Source organism: Apis laboriosa, unplaced genomic scaffold (assembly GCF_014066325.1).
Source record: "Apis laboriosa isolate Shangri-la unplaced genomic scaffold, ASM1406632v1 scaffold18_cov149, whole genome shotgun sequence".
NCBI classification, from domain to species: Eukaryota; Metazoa; Arthropoda; class Insecta; order Hymenoptera; family Apidae; genus Apis; species Apis laboriosa.
The window spans coordinates 2,593,165-2,611,447 of NW_025222233.1; the positions used below are offsets into that span (position 1 = coordinate 2,593,165).

Here is an 18,283-nt window from a genome sequence, read left to right on the forward strand (position 1 = left end):
GATAGCACCGTCCTCGTCCCGCCAACGTGATCAGCTTTCGTCGGGTCGTCTCCCTCTCCCGTCCTCTTCGTCGGTTTGCTTCGAACCAAACGTCTCTTTCTCTTTCTCTCTCTCTCTCTCTCTTCTTACCGTGAGTGTCGGTTACATTATATTTCGGAGGCGTACTACGGTTCTTTTTTTTTTTTCCTCTCTTTTCTTTTTCATTATTCCATTTGCTTTTTCCATTCCTCATCTGTCGCTGGTTCTCTTTCTTCATTTTTCCCTTTCTTTATGGGAAGCGCGATCGTTCGAGGATTGTTAATTGGCCGTGTCGTACACGCTCGTAATTCGTGTACCGAGCACGCGCGTGATCGTCTGGAGATTCATTGTAAACACCGTTGAATCTACCTATTATTCTCCACAGTCGAACGTCTTTGTACAGCTGATATCAAAAGTTGTCCGTTCGATGTTTCGATATACTTTTTGAGAAAAGATCCAATTCGATAGCGATTTTTGATATATATATATATATATAATATTATTCCCGATTATAAAGTAATACTTTTAAGATTTATTATAAGTTTTTATATCGCGTTCGAAATGATGAAATTCGAAGGTGAAATAGAAGAGATTTCACGAAGAATTCTTTCGAGAGAAGAGGAAGGCTAAAAAAAAAAAAAAAGGAATTTCTTTTACAGCAAAGAAAGAGAAATGCAAGCGCAAAGGAGCAATTAATATCAATTAATATATAGAGCCCTTTGATCCTCAGCTCTGTTGAACAGAGGCTGCCTGGTCGTAAAACCCTTTCTTCTTCTTCTCCTTCTTTTTTTTTCTTCTTCTCCTTCCTCCTCCTCTTTTCTCGTTTCGCGTCTCGACCTCTGCTCCAAATTGCTCTTTCCCTCTGTGAACGCGCACGGTGCGCCGGCCTTTTTAACGTTATATCCTCTCCGCTCTTTCTTTCCGGCTGCTGGCTGCTGCTTTTCTTCGGCCTGGCCGGTGACGAGCATTCGGCCGTTTCCGGTTCCCCGGCCTCCACAAGGGGCTTCCCCTTTCCAACTTCCGCTCGTGTCTTACTACGCTTACTACGCGCTCCCCTCCTCCCACACGCGCGCGCCCCTCTCTCCTCCTCCTCCTCCTCCTTTTTCTTTCCCCCTCCTCCCCCTCCTCCTCGCTCGACTTGGACTCTCGAACTGGTGAAATTGAAACGAGACACCATTGGCGATCATTTCTGATCGATTAAAATATCAATGGCCATTGTTATATCTTACGAGATAGATAATGTATTTATCGCGCCTCTCTCCATTAATTTACGTAACCGGGATAATTAGAGTCTTGTTTATATTTATTATTCGCAAAAATCGATCGATCGCAGACGATTGTTTATTTTAAGTGAGTGTATATATTGGAAAATTGATCGTCCGATAAACGGATCGATCGATCACTTTTCCTTTTTCCGCCGATACGATCGGGGGGAGGGGGATTGCGTAACGGTTAATTGCACGAAACCCGCTTAAGAAATCGTTGTTGCCGTCGCGACAACTTCGTTCGATTACTTTGGATTACGTGGAGAAGAGAAAAGGAAGAAACAGGTGAATAATAAAAGGAGGAGGAGGAGACGCGCGTTCGCGCGCGGCTCGATTGTTCGATCGTGAGATCTCGGTTTGGATAAGAAGGACGGGAGTGAGCGCGGAGGGAGGGGGGGGGGGAATCTGCGAGCATCCTGCGTCGAGCACAAAACGTTTAATCATTTGTCTTGAGCGCCGATAAAATCGATCGATCATGCGCGGTTTGTCGAATCCAATCGGTCGTAATTAATCGATAGAGGCGTTTAATTGGTCGTGGCATTTGTCATTCTCTCTCCCTCTTTTTACCTGCGCTTTCGAAATCCATCGAATCATCCAATCTCAATCTCTTCGTTTCCGTGTTCTCGATTATGCGTCGCGAAATCTCGTCTCCTGTTGTTGCGCGTGCATCTTTTTTTTTTTTATAATCTCGAGTTCGAAGCTCGTGAAAGTCGCACAATTTTGTTCCTACACGATTCCTCGTACAACAAGAGCGAAAAAACAGTTCCAGAGCGCAAAACCCTTTCCAAAAGGGTAGAGAGGGTTATCGGTTATCGAGTGGCGCGCACCTGTCTCGAGGTAGTCGAGCCGCGAGCGCGTGGGAGTCGAGGCGAGTACTCGCTTCTGACGGATAATCCGCTTCTGCGCATTGTTCAATCGCCGCTGCTGTATCAACCGCCTCGTTGCGCTACCTCGAATTCTTCTGGACCGTTTTTCATTGCGATCTCATATGGAGATCATATGGAGATCTCCTCGTGAAAATCTTCTCGTTGTAACAACACGCATCGCAACGCGATTTCATTCCTCGCTGAATGACTCCATCGTTGAATTGTATTTCTTAAAAAAATTCTTTCGCGAGTGAGTCAGAAGCGATGGAACTCGCGAATTTAGAACAGTAGGTGATCTCATACTTTTTTGAGCAACACCTCGTACGGGTACATGCTCGAACGCGCTTGCGTATTAATTCCATAACCAGGTCAGGTTGAAAAATTTCCATCCATCGCGTCCATCTCTTATTCCTATTCTTATCGATCCACCTTCGTGAGAATATTCGAAAGAATTTTTCTCGAATCGATCTGGAAAAAAAAGCGAAGCGTTCCTCCAGAAGGAGAAGGAAAGAAGAAAAAGACCGATTCGAGGATCGTTCCACTATCGATTATGGAAGATCGTGGATGGAGATTATCGGGAAATCTGGATTGCCAAATGGTTGCACCGAGTCGAGCATGTACACGTATACACGTACACCCAACACAAGCGCGCAGACGGAGAAGCGTCAGAGTGAACGCGCTTGTTCAGGGAGACCGGAAACTGTCGCCTCTTCCCTCCTCCCTCCCTTCTCCTTCTTTTTCTTTCTCTCTTGCCTCGGCCTTTCTCTCTCTCTCTCTCTCTCCCTCCCTCCCTCTTTCCGTCTCGTTCTGTCACGGACGCGTACGGACGGCGGACTTTCACGCAACGATCTCTGCGTTCCGATGTGCCGCAATAATCGGCCGTTGCGAGAGAAAACTCGTGTCGTTGGGACAATCGTTTCGCGGCGGTGGTGGTGGAGGTGGCCTCGCACAATCGCCAATCTCAAAGTTTCGGCGAGAAAGCCGGCGGTTATTTAACGAGTTGCTACACGCCTCCTCCTGGAGTCTACGATCCATTAACGGCCATTATGCAACCGAATCTTTCCCTTCCACTCTAATCGTATATCTCGCGACGTTGGATTATTCCGATGGGAGGATCTCTCTCTGGATTCCGAGGTAATAATGCAGCGTGGATAGCGAGAAATTTCTCGATCGAGATGCATCTTATCTCTTATCGAGGCAAAAAATACAATCTCTCCGTTGAAAGAACGAGAGACAGGGAGAGGAGAATATTTTATTTGATCATCGCGAATTGATTTCAAGTAATAATAAGTAAATAATGTAGCGAAATTTCCAGATACACCTGTATCTATTCTATTACTGGAAAGAAAAGAGAGAAAAAAGAGGATCTTTTCCTTCCATTCCTTATATTTGATTATCGCGATGGAATAATGGAGAGGATCTTGTTCTCTCTGCAAGGATTGCAAGGCAATAATATAGCTAGAATCGCACGAAATTTCCAATCACTGTGTCTACTCTTATCGAGGCAAAAATAGAATCTCTTTGTCGAGGGAAAGAGAACGAGAGAGAGAGAGAGAGAGAGAGAAGGCATCTGTTAGAGCGTTACTCTATCACGATCCCATCCATTTGAGCGCAATCTCCATTGTCAGACGCGAGAAGCCGCGGCAGGACGGAGGAAAAGAGTTATGGGCCGTTTTCTTAGGTGATAGAAGGTGGAGCGCACCACCTTCTCCTTGTTGCGGCCACGTGAACGAGCCCCGCGGTACGACGTCACTTCCTTTACGGGCTCTCCTTCCATTTTTCTTTCTCTCACTGCCGGTTGGAGGAGGAGGAGGAGGAGGAGGAGGAGGAGAATCGGGAGAGGGATCGGGGCTCACCTGCCCCGCTACGGTCACTCGACTTCCGGTAACCCCAAGCAACCGAGCGCATGGCCCACGGCCACGTAACCGTGACTTCTTCTTCTTCTTTCCTTCTTCTTGCCTCTTAATGCTTCCGTTCCCCCGTTTTCTCCCTCCACGAGCCTCGTTAAAATTGACATTCGAAAAGTTCTCTTAATTAACGACGCGTAATTGGCGATAAAACGATCGATAATCGCGCGGAATGGAAAATTATGCAACAGTCGAAGAATTAAATTTCCATGTTTAACAGGAGAATCCGAAAACGATTTTCGAATTTACTTTTTCTTTCCTCTCTTTTTTCTTTCACGATCGTTCTAATTCATTTTACCATTATAATTATATATATATATACCTTCGACAGGTATTGGAACGTTAAAGATTCTTCTTATTTAATCGTTACGTGAAATTGAATACGGGTCGAAGAGTATTTCCCTGTCGATATCTCTCGCTCTCTCTCTCTCTCTCTCTTTCTCGATGTTCACACCTGCGTTCTTCCGGCTCGAATCGTTTTCGCGAGAACCGCTCGTTTCATCCCATAAACGTTAAAGAAAATAATGTCGTGTATTTAACCCGGACGGCCTTTTACTTATCTTCTTACCCTTTCAATTATTTATTCGACCAACCGTGAAGTGGATAAACCAAAGCGCGCTCTCCATGTAGGTGAAAAGGAAACTTTCTTGCGCGAAGCATGACCAGCGAAATTCTCTTGAAACTGACTCATTCGATGTATAAATAAAATGAAAAGGCTCCCGTTTTTAAATATATCGCGTGATGCGGGGATAACGGTACTCCGAATTTCGACGCTTTAAGGAGAAAGCATCATTATTTATTAAAATTAATATCTTCGCATCCAACCATAGCGCTTCGTGTTTTTTAAATGTTAAATATATCTATATAACCAAGATTCGAGAATAACGGTGATCCTTTTTTTTACGTATATATATATATTTCACAAATTCAAAGATCAGTCTTACTTTTACTATGCTATGGTAAGGAGCAAGTTTCATCCATCTCGGAAAGACGGTGAAAAAAATAATTTCTATTCCCGCTACCGAGAGAGAGAGAGAGACAGAGAGAGAGAACCATGTTACACCTTACGCTCGTTCGCGTTTCTAAACGGATGACGTTTAAGAAAGGGGAAGAAAAAGAGACGGCGGGGGGAGGGGAGGCAGGGGGAGTAAAAATGCGGAGTAAATGAGCGAAAAAGATAGGTATAAAGGCAGTGGAAGGAAGTGACGTGTTACGGATAGGTTATCCTACGGTTCTCCTAAGGAGCAGTTTCCAGCGGCGAGGAAAGGAGCACGGCCTGCCTCACCGTATCCTCTCCCTTCCTCGCTCTCTCTTTCGTTCCTTATAAGTTTATGCGTTCTCACGCTCTCCATCCCACCTCTCCGCGTTTTAAACTATACCTTCGGAGCGCGGTCGCGCGCCTCTTTGAAACACCCTGCCTCCTTGTCTCTTCGCCTTTTTTCTCTCTTTTCTTTCTCTCTCTCTCTCTCTCTCTCTCTCTCTCTTCAACTTCGACCGCCGCTCCTTCCTTAACGAGTTCGCGGTACGCGTATAGAATTCGCTCGAACTTTTTATTTTTATTATTATTATTATTATTATTATTATTATTATTATTATTATTATCATTATTGTTATTGTTATTGTTGTTATTATTATTATTATTATTATTATTATTATTATTATTATTATTATTTCATCGCACCTTTTTCGGTATTCCTTGAATTTCAAACTTTTCTTTACACTTTACTTCGATACTGACGAAAATAAAATGAAAGAAATCGTTCACAAAATTTCATCCGTGTTCCTGACACATTAGGTGACTATTAGGTAGAGTTTCGAAAATCACATCTTGTGACGTTTCCTTAAAAAAAGAAAAAAAAGAAAAAGAAAAAAAAGGAAAAAAAATGGCCAAGAATAACTGTTTCAAGGCTTAGAAGAGGACGGCTCCCGATCGAACGCGTTTCTCCACGCGTTCATTGTATATATCGGATCGGGCGCAACGCGCATCGCCTCTTCCTAGTTATAATAAACGGCGTAAAAAACACGGGCAAAAACCTGCCCAGCCTTCGGCAAGTGTACACCATGGAACAGCTTCTGCTCTCTATCATCCGCTCCATCCTCCTCCGTTTCTTACGTATGCATCTTCCCCTTCTCTTCTCTCTCTCTTTCTCTCTTTCTCTTTCACTCCATCGAACACCGTAGGTGTTGTTGTTGTTGTTGTTGTTATTGCTATTGCTTCTGGACAGGCTACTTCCTTCCTCCTGCGATCATCTCGCGCCCTCCTCCTCCTTCGACTCCTTTCCCTCGGCTCGCCCGTGCTCGTCCTTCTTCATCACTCGTTCTACGTGTCATTTCTTTCCTTTTGAAAGGCCTGGCTCGCGCCTCCGTCTCATTATTCCGAGCGGCGGAGGCTGTGTGCCTCTTCGATGCTCTCGTTGCCTTTCTTCGTTCCTTCCCTTTCCATCTCGCTCCTCCTTCCGCCTTTATTAATATCCACCGCCGGCTGATCGACGGTTACGATTTTCTCGCGCTCCCTTCCGGGTTCTCGGCCGTCCAGCCGAGCGGATTATAGACTCGCGACCGAGCGGATTTGTGAATGGGACACGAACGGGGTCGGCCTCTCCTTTCGGACGCTGCCTCCAACTCCGCTGCTACCTCGAGATTTAAGAGTTGAGATTTTTAGATAGGATTTTAGATTTTTAGAGTCTTTTTTTTCGATCGTCTCCTTGATTGTTTCTACCTTTATCTCGATGTTTCTTTCTCTCTTTTTTCTTTTCTTTTTTTTTTTTTTTTTTTTAAGGAAGTAAGAAGTAATTTTGCAATTCGCCGTTATCTTGTGAGAGAGTTGTGAGAGAAGATAAGGATAAATATCTCGTTGAAGAAACGAGCGGTTTAAAAAGTCGATTATCAATGAATCGATAATCGAGGAGGAGAATGCGGGAGATAAATTAAATTGTAGCGCGAAATTCATTTCCCACGGTTTGATAGTAAACACGAGGAAACCAGTTCGTTCTCGGAAATGAAAAAAAATGATCGAAACGAGTTGTCGCGTTCGATCTTGTCTACCGTTTTTTAATAACGCGATATCAGATTTTCTCATTTGAAAGGAATATTTATTTTTCTTTTCTTTTCTTTTTCTTTGGGTAAAAAATAACAATATACAAAAAAATCTCTTCTTTTTTCATTCCTCGCCCACAACGAGAGTATTATTTGCCCGCCTGTTTATCGGTTGACGCACCTGTTGCCCGTGATTAGGAGAGGCAAGATCCGGACTCTACAAAGTCGGCGAAACGTTTCCCGAGTTAATTTATCGAAACGAATGCCGCGCAACCGGTTGGCAAAGAAGGCTGACCGCTAGGAGGAGGAGGAGGAGGAGGAGGGCCTCGTGTGCACACAACTGTACGTAGCAAAAAATGCAATAGGCATGGTTCAAAATTTACGATCCATATCGTTTCGTATTTCCACGCGATAAAACTATCCATATCTTTCTCTATCGACTCCGATATTCCCCCCCTCCCTCCCTCCCTCCCTCAATAATAGAATATTTTCGAAAGATCCGCTCGATTCGCAGAATCGCAAATTCCTGTTCGAGAATTCTAAATGTAATTTTACTTTCCGTTGGAACGTATTTCGAAAAAGAACGAACGTTTATCCACGATTGTTGATCCACGCATCCTGTGTGTGTATTATGATATGAAAATTGATGTAAATTTTCCACGTGCGCGGTTGAACCAATAATTTGGCTTATCCATAGCGATCTCTCGTGTATATCGATTTCACGGATTTCGTATATTATTTTTCATCGTCGAAATTTCCGCGTCGAAAAATTTCCATCCGGAAGAATAACGGAGAAAATCGTTGTTTCGAGAAAATTTTTCTTCTTAATAAATTTTTTCTCAAGATCATCTTACACGCTTCTTTCAAACAAGTGATCGACGCTGATTTATTAATCGCGTTTATTACGACTCGGTAAAACCGGGCTTATCCCTTAACCTCTCGTTGCGACGCGTCGTCTCTCCAACGGATTCATAAATCATATGGTAATCGTGGCTTCGCTCGAAGTCATTCTATTCCTAATAGCTTTCTAATTATTCCGTACCACCCTTCAACTCTCCAATTAATCCACGCTCTAGTTACTCTGGATAAGCGTTTCCGTTTGATTTTGTCTTTAAACTTGTCTTCCTGTCGAATAATCCTCCTCCGAAATAATTTGTCCCCCCCCCCCCCCCTCCCCCCCTATCCTATTATAATAATACCGTAATCGTATTATTCCAGTATTATAATAATACTGGAATCGAAACGAATTCCTCTTTCAAAATCGACCACAGTCGAAGATTTCGTCTTACAAAGGGTATAAAAAGAAAAAAAAACGTTCTCCATTAAAATAAAAACCGTTGCGATACGAGTCACGCCTCTCTCGCGTCGAATTAAAAATGAACGCCTCCGATATGCCGGGCGATTCGATAAAAGTTTTTCCATCGTTTATCCCTCGATATCTGAAGGAGGAGGAGGAGGAGGAGGAGGAGTTTATGAATGGTCCCGAGAGCTGGCGGAAATACGTCCCGTAAGAAATTTTTAGCCTTGCCCGCGAGCAAGAAGTTTCACATTAATCACAGCGAGGCAACATCCTCGACATCGTTGTGGCGCGGGAACGGAGCGGAGGGACACGAGCAGAAATTACCGACGTTGTTAAATAGTGTTTGCGTTCGAGCGTACGGCGTAATTACGTCTCGCCTTCCACCCAATCCAAAGACGTATCCTCGTCGATTATTCCGCTGAAAACCGGGCTCCCGGTGTATTACGAGGCGACTTCCGTGCACCGGCCGCGAGCTGATCCTCTCAATGAAACCGTTCTACCCATTTTTTTTTTTTTTTTTTACCCCCCCCTTTTCTCTCTCTCTCTTAGCTTGGAGAAGGAAGCTAAGAGTTGATTTCTTTTTTTTCAATTGGATTGCAAGAGAGAAGAGGTCCAATAATTTTCCAAGCCTCGTGACGATTTAGAAGTAATCGATCAGATTTAGAAGTAATTATCCCATCTAAGATATCCTTGAGATTGTTGTTGTATTCTGATATCTCGTTGTTTAGAAAAAAAAAAAAAAAAAGAAGAAGAAGAGATATATGGTATACCGAATAAGATGATTGTATCAAATTAGGGGAGGAAAAAGGAAGAAGGAAAAATTTGAAGAGAAGACGTATAAATTAGGAGGATTAAATTTTGTAGAAATTCCATTCGGAACGAAACTGCGGAGAATCCTTTCTCGAGAATTCATTCATTCCGCACGTGGGTGACGGGGAAAACCGCCCCCTGTCGACGATGCGGACGCGTCAGAAAATGTTGGCGCGAGCGAGAGCGTCGGCCCGTGAATAGAGTATTTTTTTTTTTCTTTTTTTTTTTTTTTTTTGCGTTGGTCGCGACGTCAGCGGCAGCGAGAGGCAGAAGGAAAATCGGTGGCGGCAGTTGGATGGTGGGAGGCAGTTTCAGCCGGGCAGACTACACTGTTGAAACGTGTGGCCGAGGCATGAATGAACGAACCGACCGAATGAAGGAACGGCCTCGTCTCTGTGCGCGTGTTCGTGCGTGAGAGGCCTCGCGTACATTCGCTCGCGCCGATCATCCTCGAGCGTTGGAGCGACGATGATGGAGCGCGTATACGTGGCGGTGCGCGCGAGAGAGGGAAAGAGAGAGAGAGAGAGAGAGGCGAACGCGAAAGAAGAGGCGGATAAAAAAAGACGGATGTATATACGAGACATGGTAGCGGTGGAAGAGGACGAAAGGATGGAAGAGGGATGGAGAGATACGGGAGAGAAAGAAGGTGGAAGAGAGAGAGAGAAAGGTATTCTCGAGGTGGAGCGAGGAGGATGGAGGAGCGTAATTGATAAAGACGGCGAAGGTGGTAGGAAGAAGGAAGGAAAAAGGTGGGAGGAGTGGGGAGACTCGGGTGGTAGGAGCGAGACGGGAAGCGGGTGGTCGTGTGCGCCGACGCCAGTGTGAGTTTGCCGCGTCGACAGGAGAGTATTCATTCATAAAACTTGGCGAGGAGTGAGGCTAGGCCAGCGTGCACCGGGATTGGTGGGGATCCTCGAGAGACACTCGAGCGTCTTTCCTCTCTCTTTTTCTCTTCTTCGCGCGTTCGTTCTCGCCTATCGGTCGATCGTCTCTTCTTTGTCTCTATCCGAGACCGGGTGCCGTACACGGTTTTTCCTCTTTTTTTTTCTTTTTTAATTCCTCGTGTTTGTTTTTTTTTTTTCACATTTCACGTTTTCGTGAACCGAAACAGTTCGAGTTTCTTCGGGGAAAAAGTTGACGCTCTTCTTCTTAGTAAGTTTGACTCGATTCCCCAGTTTAAATTAAAAAAAAAATCACCTACGATCGTCTGACGTTTAACCTTCAAAATCCACCCATCTCCATCCAGACCCGCTACCGTTCTCTGTTATAAACGGAACGGGTAGCTATCGTATCCAAAAGATTCTCTCTCTCTCTCTCTTCGTTCCCTCCTCTTCTCTCCACCCTGTTGCCACACTCGAGGTCATATTTGGCTCGGTGCACACGTCGACGATCCCCAGCGATCTTCGACGTCGTCGTTATCTCGTCGGTCGGCCAACAGGCGAATCTGCGCGATTGAACGGGGCGAAGGACAAGGAATAACCCACGGTACGCGTCCACCTCCGCCGTCAACTCCGCCGCCGCCGCCGCCACCGCCGCCACCACGTCCCCCACGACCCGTTGCCTCGAATAAACTCTCTCGATCCCCTCTCTGCCCCCACGACACCGTCTGTCTTCCCATCTTCCTCTCTTCTGTTCTTCCCTCCACCACCATCTCCTCCTTCTCCTACCGATTCTCCTCCACCTCTTCTTCGACGTCCTCTTCGTCCGGCTGCCTCGCTCGCTCCAACTCTCCCTCCCTCTCCCTCTCTTTTCTATCCTACCTCCTCTTCTCCTCGCTTCCTGCCCTGTGCCCTCCGTCTCTCTCTCCTCGCGTACGCACTTACCTGCGGAACGCGGTCGTACGTGCTCGACGGTGGCGCTTCGGCCCAAAGTACTGCTACACTACTCTCTTCCAAGATCGCGCTCCATCCTTCATCCGAGGATCGTCCGAAAGCGTAAAAATCTGTCGCTTTCGCGATCGCGAGTACGAGTACAGTGGTGGTGCGTTTCTCTTACTCGTCGTCGTCGTCTTTGTCGTTCTTCGACCATCGGTGCCTTCGACACCCGTTTCTTCCACGACGCGTGTGTGTGCGTGCGTGCGTGCGTGCGTGCTTGCGTGCGTGCATGCGTGCTCGCTCGAGTTGACGAGAAATAGGGGGAAACGTGGATGGTGATAAATGACGATCCCCTCCCCCCCTCCCCGGAGGATGGACGGATAAATTCGCGCTCCGCTGGGACTGGATCGTCTCGAGAAAGCCTGGAACAGCCTTTTTCTCCTCGCGTATTTTCGGAGCCAGACCCCCCCCGTTCCTGCGCGATCGAGCCTCTTCGTTTCCGTTTCGCTCTCCGGACCGCGGCAACCCTCCTCCTCCTCCTCCTCCTCCTCCTCCCCCCTCGGCCGGTCATGGTTGCGCAAGCAGGTATTCGGAAATAGCCCGTGGGCCGCGGTTATGAATTGATAGCAAACACATGCTGGACACGCCGCCGCGGACCGGCTTCCACAAGACGCGACGACGACGACTACTACTACTACTCCTCCACTACTACTACCCGCCTCGTGTTTCGCCGTGTTCACACCGGCCGACCAGTCTTTCTTCTTCTTCGCCGACCTGCGCTGCTGCTCACCTGCCGCCGCGCGTCCTCTCCGCGGTGCGGAGGACATGGAGCGGAGGACAGGGGAAGAAAACTGTCCCGGGGATTCGTAGTGATTCTCTTCGGAGCGTGGTGTGACCGTGACTTTTCTCTCTTTTTTTTTTTTTTTTTTTTCCCGTTACTACGGACTTTCCCCTCCCTCGACCTTTCCTCTCTTCCTCTCCCTCTCGACTCGACGAGGAGAGGAAAGAAAGAGAGAGAGAGAGAGAGAGAAATAATAAAAATTTCCGCTTGGAACTTTTTTGGTGAAAGAAAACAAAGGAAAGAAAAAAGAGTGAAGAAGAAGGAATGGAGCGGTGACTCGATGGCGCGTTCGACTCGTGTCAAGTCTCCTCGAGAAGGGCGCCACTGACGGCCTCCGAGGGCAGAGACGGGCGGAGAATAGTAGAACAGCTGTGGATGGTGTAGGCATGGGATAGAAGAGGAATTTCCTCTTCGTTTCCTCCGCGGGCGGCGGTGATCCCGCTCGATCGATGGAATTGGTCGATCTCCTCCTCGTTGGCTGGATCGATCGGAACTTCAACCCTTGGACCGATTTCCTCCCCCCGAGTGTTGCCCCACCGAGTGATGTAACGAAAGGACATTACGTGGTCGCGGAGTGCACGCGCGGTCGCGGAGGAGGAGGTGGAGGAGGATTACGAGCGCACGAGTACAGGGCGGGAGAGAGCGAGTGAATGACAGTGATCCGGGAATTCGTGTATGTACAGTGAGCACGCGAGGACGGCACTCATGTACGTTGACTACGGAGGCGACGCTTACGCCGGAATGGGAATCAAGGCCATGAAGTCCTTCGCCAGGCCCAGAGGTATGGAACCGAGCGTTGCGAGCGTTCACCAGTCATCTCCCTTTTAATCTTTCCCGCTCTCGAGTTTTCTATTCTCTTCACACACGTTATAACGTTCGTTGTTTTCGAAAGATCTTTCCTCTAATTCTCTAATGTCTTCGCTCGAACATCGCTTCTGTTCAACTTTCCTCCTAGATAACCTCGTATTAGATGTCTTCTATCAATTTTTCATCGGAATTTTTCGGAAACGATCAATCGATGGGATCACTCGTTCGTTTGTTGTGAGAAGAGTGTGAGAAGAGAAGTCACGTGATCTCCTCGTTGGAATTTGTGAATGGAAAAGGTACGTACGAGGCATCGTGGCACGCGTTTCTCCCCCATTGAAAGTCGAACACCGACACCGATGGGGGATCTCGCGATCATTCGGACTCGCACGGGATTAACGACGTTGTGACGAATAGTCGGGCCGTGACTTAAGCACGGACAGATTGTAACAGATGTCGAGGCCGCAGGAGTGCAACCTGCATCCCCGCCGGAGCATATGCACTTCCTGCAGTTGGTGGGACTCTCCCCAGGGAAAGGGGAAGGGGAGGAGTCTTGTTCCAGAAGCGGCCGACCCTTGACCCTGACACGCTTCCTCTTCGAGCACGAGCCACTTCTCTCGAAAGAGAGAGAGAGAGAAAGAGAGGAAATATTATTTCGAACGAAATTTCGTTCTCTAAACTTCTTCCTTCTAAATTATTATTCCATTCTTGCGTAACAATTAAGAAGAATTATGGTAAGTTAGATAAACGTTTTACTTATTTTATCATCCTTCGATCGTATCGTGAAAAATAATTAATTTCCGCATTCGTGTTAATTAATTAGAGAAACTACGGAAGTTCCTCTTTTTTTTTTTTATTTTTTATCACCGCGACAAAAATAAACCTCCAACAATCAATGGAACGAGATGAACGAGAGAATTAAAAGAGTTTTTAATTTTTGAATGAATTCCTCTTCCCTCCCTTTTTCTTTTCTTCCCCTCGTTTCTTTTCGAAGAAATATTCTTCGATGTAATAAAATTTCACTGATAGCCGCGAAATAAAAAGGAAGGAAAGATCGAATTACATTTTTTTGTCCTGTAAAGCGTCGCAACTCGCTCGCTCGCAGTTAAGTTTATAAATAAATTTTCTCAGCCGAAGCGAATCACGCGCGGGTTAATGATAAATCTTACGGGTGGATTACACACCCGTTGAACGCACGGTCGAGGCCGCGAGTCGAAGACACTTCTCTCTAAGTAGGGGATATCTCGAGCGGAGAAGCTATCCGGCGATGCTGTTGCTTGCTTCCTGGCAACCGGTTCCAAGCCTTGATCCGTTTTGTTCATGTAGATATCACCGAAGAGAGTCGAAGACGGATTCGAGGGAATCTCGCTCCTCTCTTTCTCCCCCCACCCTCCCTCTATTCACTCGCCGCTTCCTTTCAAATAGAATCGAGTTCGATATCCTTTTCGATTCTCTTTCCCTCGACTCCATTATTTCTCCTGTGGAATGCTCGTTCTTTCGTTTCTTTCTCTTCTTTTTGTCCCTCTTACGTTTTGTACGAATGATTTCGTATTGGAAATACACTTGGAACGAGGGAGTAATTCGTTACTCGAGTAATGGATTTTTACAAACGTTTCCTTTTTCAGGACAATCTAACGACCCGTTTTTTAAAAAATTGATGTATTAGAATTATGTATTCTTTTTGTCCCTCTTACGTTTTGTACGAATGATTTTGTATTGGAAATACTTTGAGAGCTTTGTTACTCGAGTAATGGATTTTTACAAACGTTTCCTTTTTCAGGACAATCTAACGATCCGTTTTTTAAAAAATTTGTGTATTAGAATTATGTATTCTTTTTGTCCCTCTTACGTTTTATACGAATGATTTCGTATTGGAAATACACTTGGAACGAGGGAGTAATTCGTTACTCGAGTAATGGATTTTTACAAACGTTTCCTTTTTCAGGACAATCTAACGATCCGTTTTTTAAAAAATTTGTGTATTAAAATTATGTCTTTCTTTTTGTCCCTCTTACGTTTTGTATGAATGATTTCGTATTGGAAATACACTGGAACGAGGGAGTAATTTGTTACTCGAGTAATGGATTTTTACAATTTTTACAAACGTTTCCTTTTTCAGGACAATCTAACGATCCGTTTTTTAAAAAATTGGTGTATTAGAATTATGTGCTGTAGAAGAATAATAATGAATTTTTTTCTCATAGGTAATCGTTAATTTTTTTGCGAGTTACGAAAGGGATCGTGTTATAATTTCTTCTTTTGTGATGTACGAAAGTATAAATCGTCGCTTTGCAGAAACTTATTATTTGGTTAGTCGTAGAAAGATCGTGTTTTAAGGAAGATTGGAAAGCACTTGTTTAAATTTTCTGGGTTGAATCTTAATAACGATTCACATGTTCATCTATTTCTTTCTTCGCGCAAAGTGTCTAATTCTGCTTAATGCAATTCACGACACGTGTATATTAGCGTTGCTTCTTAATTTTTCCAACACTGTTTCTTCTCTGCGCGAAGGAAGAAAAAGAGAGGAGATTTTTACATCAACTTGTCTCTTAAATATCGCCAATTTTCACCTTCAACCGCGAAAGGAAAAAAAAAAAAAGGAAAAAAAAATTTACATTTTTATCATCCCAACCAATTTTCGCGCCAGGTTATTATTCGCTTTATTCTCGTAATCCTTGAGATTAAGCTAAAGCGTAAAGCAAATTCTCAAAAAATGAGAAAGAAAAAAAAAATGGGAAAAAAAAGTGTGGACACAGTCGACTGCGCGTTTAACAGTACACGAAACATTCTGTGCTAATTGCGGTTTCGGTTCCGTGGCAATTCGCGTGGTTGCGAACGATCCGATTGGAACGATCCGCGCGTCTCCATCTCGTTTCGATCGCACGAACGCGTGCGAATCGTTGCCGGATAACGAGAATCGTGGCGAGAAAAAAAATAAAAAAATAAAAAAATAAAAAAATAAAAAAGACGTCGAGCGCCTTATTCATACTCGTCGATGGCCTTTTATCGATGGACTCGGACTGGTCGAAGGGATTTGAAGAAGGAGAACAGATGTTCCTCGCGTAATTTCCCTCCGCTCGATTCCAACGGACGAAAGGCGAAAAGCCGCGGCGATCTCGTGAATTAACGCCTCGAAGTGAGAAAGTAACTCGATCTCGATCTCGATCGAGAGAGTCTGTGCTCGTTCGTCGATTTTCGTTCCGTGAAATTTCATTTACCTTGATCGTAATAATAATAATAATAATAATAATAACGATTGCGAATTGTAATTAAGTACGACGATTCCCTATATTCTGGGCGCGAGATGATCCAACATGTGCGAGTTTTACGAGCTTCGAGAAACCAAAACTTGTTACTCGTTGAATATTAATAAACGTACGGACGAATAAAAATTGTTACGTATACGATTCTCGGATCCATAGATTGATAAACTATCTGAATTATTTGTATATAATGTAAAATGATCGTTTAATAACAACTGTGATTCACGAAGAGGATATAAATTACGATATATATCTCTCATATTCGCAACTTCTGTTTTGAAGAAATATCAAGTTTAAAAGCGACAAGTGGTCCTTACGGTGACTTATACGAACACGTATATGCACCTTGCCTATGAAATCGCACAGAACAATATATCACTCGCGGAGCGAGTTTTCTATTAATAAACCCCGTTCGACTGCGTCGAACTCGGTCAATAAAATCGATCGTTCGAACCAATTCTGGTTCGATCGCTTACTCGTTTCCATTCCCTGTCGTACGTGGTTCAAATATAGCGCACGCACCGCTCGCAATTTCTGCGGGACGCGTTTCAAAATTTTTCCTCCTCCTCCTCCTACATATTTCCAACGATTGAGAAACGACGATGGACCAAGGATAATTAAGTCGGCGATCCGCCTCGTCCCTCTTATCTAATCCAAACTCGCCTCCCCCTCCTTTTCTACCTCCACCCTTAATTAGCGTGCCCTCCTCCTCGATTAATCGAGTTTTCTCTCTCGAAAAGCCGCTCCAACGACGACACAAGCCTTAATCGGCCGTTTTATCCGCCCGTGCGTTGAACGAGAATGAGAAACGCGACCGGTTGCGAATCGGCAACGTGATAATTGGCCCGATCCTCGTTTATTTGGATATTTTTCCAATACCTCTGCTCGGCGTTCTTCCTCCAGTGTGTACGTTCGGTGGATGAAGGTGGATCGGTCGGAGGAGCGTGGTGGATGTGTGTCAGGAAGTTGGCGGGGCATACCGTGGACGTTATCACGGGACGCACGCCGCCGGCCAACGATATCTCGGTGAAACACGCGGTTTTCTGATAATCGCTGCTACGGCTAACGATGCCCCCGCCACTTGTTGTTGCCCATGTTTTTCCTCCCTTGGAATCTTTTTTCGACCGAAAGTCGAGAATCGGGTTGTAAGCGATAATGGTTTTTTTTTTTTTTTTTTTTTTTTTTTNTTTTTTTTTTTTTTTTTTTTTGGTGTAAAGTTTGAAAGTCTGGATTCTCGGAGTAAAGTGATTTTTATGGTATATTTAATGTGGAATTATTTTATTTTATTTATTTATTTATTTATTTATTTTTGGTCTTAATTAAGTTAATTAGATGATAGTGGAGTTTCCAAGTTTGGTAAGATAATTTTGGTATATTCGATGGAACGTGGATTTTTTCTTCGATCTTTCTACATTCTTTCGATATCGATGAAATGGACGATGATGGCATTAATTTTCTAATGGTAGGATAATTTTAATGAAATTTTATCTTTTCTTTTTCCTCGATCCTTTTATATTTTATTCTTTCGATATCGATGAAATGGACGATGATGGCATTAATTTTCAATGGTAAGATAATTTTAATGAAATTTTATCTTTTCTTTTTCTTTGATTCTTCTACATTTTTATTCTCGATTCGTTCGAATAAAAATGACGCATTAATTTTTCAATGGTAGGATAATTTTAATGAAATTTTATCTTTTCTTTTTCTTCGATCCTTCTACACTCGATTCCTTCGAATCGATGAGATGGACGATGATGGCATTAATTGTCAATGGTAGGATAATTTTAATAAAATTTTATCTTTTCTTTTTCTTTGATTCTTCTACATTTTTATTCTCGATTCGTTCGAATAAAAATGACGCATTAATTTTTCAATGGTAGGATAATTTTAATGAAATTTTATCTTTTCTTTTTCTTCGATCCTTCTACACTCGATTCTTTCGAATCGATGAGATGGACGATGATGGTATTAATTATCAATGGTAGGATAATTTTAATGAAATTTTATCTTTTCTTTTTCTTCGATCCTTTTATATTTTATTCCTTCGAATCGATGAAATGGACGATGATGGCATTAATTATCAATGGTAGGATAATTTTAATGAAATTTTATCTTTTCTTTTTCTTTGATTCTTCTACATTTTTATTCTCGATTCGTTCGAATAAAAATGACGCATTAATTTTTCAATAGGTAGGAATTTTATCTTTTCTTTTCTTTTTTTAGATGCGACTAATCTTCGCTAACTTCCAATTATCGATACATCTAAATTTAACTTCGTTAACCACGTAATCCACGAATTTTCCCACGAATCCACGGCGCATCAGGATTTCGTCTCACACTCGTTATCCTGCCACGC

At 44.1% G+C, this 18,283-nt stretch overlaps 1 protein-coding gene across 5 annotated transcripts in view; it reads left to right on the plus strand.

Annotated features, from left to right (window-relative positions):
* The window catches only part of LOC122711881 (ETS-like protein pointed), a 117,385-nt gene that overhangs the window by 58,051 nt on the left and 41,051 nt on the right, over window positions 1-18,283 (plus strand). Inside the window, exon 1 of one of the 5 annotated variants that reach the window (XM_043931040.1) lies at window positions 11,069-12,638. The exons of the other annotated variants lie outside the window; for them this stretch is intronic. Within the exon in view, the coding sequence (XP_043786975.1) occupies window positions 12,533-12,638 (106 nt within the window). The 5' untranslated portion in view covers window positions 11,069-12,532. Of the gene's footprint in view, window positions 1-11,068; window positions 12,639-18,283 lie in introns of those variants that run through there. 5 annotated transcript variants of the gene reach the window in all.